At 57.4% G+C, this 2,379-nt stretch overlaps 1 protein-coding gene across 1 annotated transcript; it reads left to right on the forward strand.

Moving 5' to 3' along the window:
* Positions 1-1,116: 1,116 nt before the first annotated feature.
* Positions 1,117-2,178, forward strand: LOC101627346 (melanoma-associated antigen B2). Its single transcript, XM_004690073.1, has one exon. It carries the CDS (start codon positions 1,117-1,119, stop codon positions 2,176-2,178), a length of 1,062 nt encoding a protein of 353 aa, XP_004690130.1.
* The last annotated feature ends 201 nt before the right edge of the window (positions 2,179-2,379 follow it).

Here is a 2,379-nt window from a genome sequence, read left to right on the forward strand (position 1 = left end):
CTGGCTGAAGCGTGGGGCTTGGAGGGTGCCAGAGAGAGGATGGCCTTTTGGTCTGAAGTGGACCCAATTCTGCGGGGGTGGGGAGGAGACATGGACGCTAATGGGAGTTCATGGTGATGACTCTGAGTGGTAATGAGGGCACCTCTCCCCCAAAGATGGGCTAACCAGAGCCCTACCCCTGCTTGCAGCTCTGTGTCGCAACGCCAGGCATGGCCCAGCTTCCCTTCTCGATTCAGGGAGGTGAGGACCTTGATGTTGGCTTTGTTGCCTTAGCTCAGTAGTGAGGCGTCGGAAGTCCTGACCAGGTCAAGGTCAGAACTCTGGGAAAGGACAGTGCTAATGACTGAATGGAGAACTGGGGGACCCCATGGAGTGCCACCCCTGTTCTCAGTCCTTGCAGGGCTGCAAACAGCCTTGGCAGGATATGGCCTACCCTGAACTTGAAGCTTTGAGATCGCATTGAGCAAGGACGCATGTGGAGGGTATTGTAGTCTCCACCCCGATGTGGACGGGATCCTGAGAGAGGAAATAGGGACAAGCAACCCCCAGTGAAGAGTGTTACACCACCCTGAATCACTGGGAAGCCCAGGGCAGAGCTGACAGATCCAGGTGCCCAGCTCATAGGATTTGGGTGGGTGAGGAACTTTGTTTGAGGACTGGCTGCCCCCAGTGAGCAGAGAGGAGCCCCAGCCCTGTTAGGGGTGAGAGGGAACATCTCCGCTAAGGAATGAGGGAAACAGCCAGCCAGAAGAGAGCAGGCTGTGTAAAGTCGCACCTCCATTGAGCTGTTGTCAGCCCTGAAAGCCCAGTTAGGATGAGGTGATGCCTCAGTTTTGGGCATGACGGGAGTGAGGGGCCTGTTTTTCAGAGGAACAGAGAGGGAGGGCCTCTTTCAGAAGGAAGAGGTCTGGGCAGACACCAACAGGCTGCAGCCAAAGGCAAATTCCTAGTTCGTCCTCGAAGTCCTGGGGGCAGGCTGAGCAAGTGAGCCAGAGCCCAGCTGGCCCTCAGCAGCGCGAGGACACCACAGAGGGGCCTCCCCCAGCTCCAGGGATGGCACCTCCCTGCTGAAGGGGCTCACGTTTCCTCTTCCTCCTCCTACAGGTGCCCACAGCCATGCCTCGCGGCCAGAAGAGTAAGCAGCGCGCCCGTGAGAAGCGCCGCCAGGCTAGGAGCGAACACCAAGGTGTCCCGGAGGCTCAGGCCATTGAAGCTATGGAAGAAGAGTTCCCCTCTTCTTCCTTGCCTGTTTCTGGGGACCCTGGCCCCAGTCCCACTGCTGCGGGCGCTCACCAGGAGTCACTGAAAGCCCTGTCTCCCAGTCCTGCTGCCGCATCAAGCTCCTCCTCGAGTTCCGATGAGGACGAGTGCCTGGGGGCCTCAGCTGCCTCCCCCTGCTCCCTCAAAGATCCTCTGACAAGGAAGGCGGGCATCTTGGTGCAGTATCTGCTGCGGAAGTACAAGGTGAAGGAGCCCATCACCCAGGAGGAGATGCTGAAAGTGATCAAGAAGAAGTACAAGGAGCACTTCCCTGAGATCCTGCGGAGAACCTGCGCCCGCCTGGAGCTGGTCTTTGGCATCGACCTGAAGGAGGGCGACCCCGCTGGTCACACCTATGTGCTCATCAGCAAGATGGCGCTTCCCCACAGGGAGGATGCGGATAGCGCCGACCTGGGCCTGCCCAAGAATGGGCTTCTGCTGCCCCTCCTGGGCATGATCTTCATGAGTGGCGACCGCATCACGGAGGAAGAGCTGTGGAAGTTCCTGAATGTCTTGGGGATCTATGAAGGGAGGCGGCACTTCATCTTTGGGGAGCCTAGAAAGCTCATCACCCAAGATTTGGTGCAAGAGCAGTACCTAGAATACCGCCAGGTGCCCGGCAGCAACCCCCCACGTTATGAGTTCCTGTGGGGCCCGAGAGCCTACGCTGAAACCAGCAAAATGAAAGTCCTGGAGTTTTTGGCCAAAGTCAGTAATACGGTTCCCACTTCCTTCCAGTCCCGCTATGAGGCAGCTCTGAGAGATGAGGAGGCACGAGCCCAGGCAGGAGCAGGCTCTGCTCCGGCCACCACCAGCGCCCAGGCCAATGTTGGCAACTCCACTGAGGCCCAGCCCGAGAGAAGCCCAAGGCGGAGCCCTCACCTTGAGGTTGAGAAGGGCTCTCCACCTTCTAAGTAGTGGGGCCACGGGGCTGAGAGCACGCAATACATAGCTCCCGTGCATTGCCCGTAGTTACAGGTAGCTTAGTCGCCTAGTCTTTCCACATTGTTCACGTGCTCCTTTTCAGGTTTATTCAATTCTTCATTGTGTATCACATGGCTAACATGTTTGTTGCTGTTTATCAAGTTTGCGATACTAGTTTTGCAATTTACCAAACGG

Source organism: Condylura cristata, unplaced genomic scaffold (assembly GCF_000260355.1).
Source record: "Condylura cristata isolate star-nosed mole 26May11 unplaced genomic scaffold, ConCri1.0 scaffold00027, whole genome shotgun sequence".
Taxonomy (NCBI): Eukaryota; Metazoa; Chordata; class Mammalia; order Eulipotyphla; family Talpidae; genus Condylura; species Condylura cristata.